Here is a 1,622-nt window from a genome sequence, read left to right as displayed (position 1 = left end):
TCAGAAGGAGCAGTAGAAGAATGTCTGTAAGGCACCTAGGAATTGATGGCACCTAGATTACGAGGTCATCTTAACATATCTCCACATAGTTTCTTACAGCATTCAGATCAGGATGGAGAGGCAAATGATGATTTTCAAAGGCAGGACAGAATTAAAAGACTGATCAGTGCCAACTGCTAGGTACTTAAAATGTTCAAAAAATGCACATAGTCATCAACATAAGAACTCCAAAGAAGTGATGAAGATTCAACAGTTGATATTCCTCATCATTAGTTTCAAAGCAAAGAATCCTGGGCAGATAATTGGGCAAAAATACATTGGTGGTTATGAGAACACGAGTGGGAAAGTCTGCAAATTTATGTCTTACACAAGAATCACCTCCCTCCCCTTAAGATCTCACAATGAGCTTTACTACACTGGCTCTACACACTTGCAACATGATTTCATATGTGGAGTTGATTACCAGGCATCAGGTCAAATTCAACTATCTCCCTCTGTTTTTCTCCCTGTAGATGCCATGTGAAGGCTGCATGGAGAAGGACAATGAGAGCACTGATGCAACCATGGAGTTCCTCCTTCTTGGCTTCTCTGAGCATTTCCGTCTGCGGGTCCTCCTCTTCCTTATCTTTCTCATCATCCATTTGGTCACACTGGCAGGGAATACGATGATCTTCATTGCTGTTTTTATGGAGCATTCTCGTCCTCCCATGCTTTTCTTCCTCTGTCAGCTCTCCATCATTGAGCTTTGCTACACCTTAGTCATTGTCCCTAAGGCACTCCTCGGCCTGATGGTTATGAATGGCATCACCATTTCCTTCATAGGCTGTGCTGCCCAGATGTACCTTTTTGTGGGACTCGGCGGAGCTGAGTGCTTTCTCCTGGCAGCCATGTCGTATGACCGCTACATTGCCATCTGCCAGCCCCTCCACTACGCAGTGGTGATGAGCGAGGGGCTCTGTCTTAGGCTGTGCATAGCATGCTGTCTGGGAGGCTTTGCTGTTGCCCTGGGGTTGACAGTGTCAGTTTTCCACTTACCTTTCTGTCAGTCACATCACATCAACCACTTCTTCTGTGACATCCCTGCAGTGCTTCACCTGGCCTGCACACACAGCTACACCCCTGAGCTTCCCCTGCTGGCGGCCTGTGTGCTCCTCCTGCTACTTCCCTTCATCTTGATCCTGACCTCTTATGTGTGTATTGCTGCTGTTTTGCTACGTATCACTTCCTCCCTCAGGAGGGGCAAAGCCTTTTCCACTTGCTTTTCACATTTGATCATCACCTTGCTACACTATGGATGTGCCTCCTTCATGTACATTCGTCCTAAGTCCAGTTACTCACCAGCTCGAGACAAGATGGTTTCTCTAGTCTACACCAATATTACTCCATTACTATACCCCCTTATTTATAGCTTGAGGAACAAGGAAATTAGAGGAGTCCTGAGGAAAATGTTGAGGAAGCAGAGAATAGCTCAGCAGAACTGGAGTACTATCAGGGCTGTTACAGGTGTGAACTAAATTTTAGGAGAACAAATGTTTTTGTTGGAAATGCAGCCCTGTAGCTTGGCTAGGACAAGATTCTCTATAGATTTCACTACAGTAAATATCCTAAATATCCAGGCAGAA

General features: G+C 45.4%; 1 protein-coding gene across 1 annotated transcript; it reads left to right on the top strand.

The window, feature by feature from the left end:
* The first annotated feature begins 512 nt into the window (after window positions 1-512).
* LOC122178016 (olfactory receptor 10AC1) lies at window positions 513-1,514 on the top strand. Its single transcript, XM_042867910.1, has one exon. The coding sequence runs from the start codon at window positions 513-515 to the stop codon at window positions 1,512-1,514; it is 1,002 nt and encodes a 333-aa protein (XP_042723844.1).
* Window positions 1,515-1,622: the final 108 nt, after the last annotated feature.

The sequence above is a fragment of the Lagopus leucura genome, unplaced genomic scaffold, assembly GCF_019238085.1.
Source record: "Lagopus leucura isolate 7727_CA_CO unplaced genomic scaffold, USGS_WTPT01 Super-Scaffold_100001, whole genome shotgun sequence".
Taxonomy (NCBI): Eukaryota; Metazoa; Chordata; class Aves; order Galliformes; family Phasianidae; genus Lagopus; species Lagopus leucura.
Note: the sequence above shows the minus strand (reverse complement) of the source record. Positions and strands in the feature narration are given on the sequence as shown.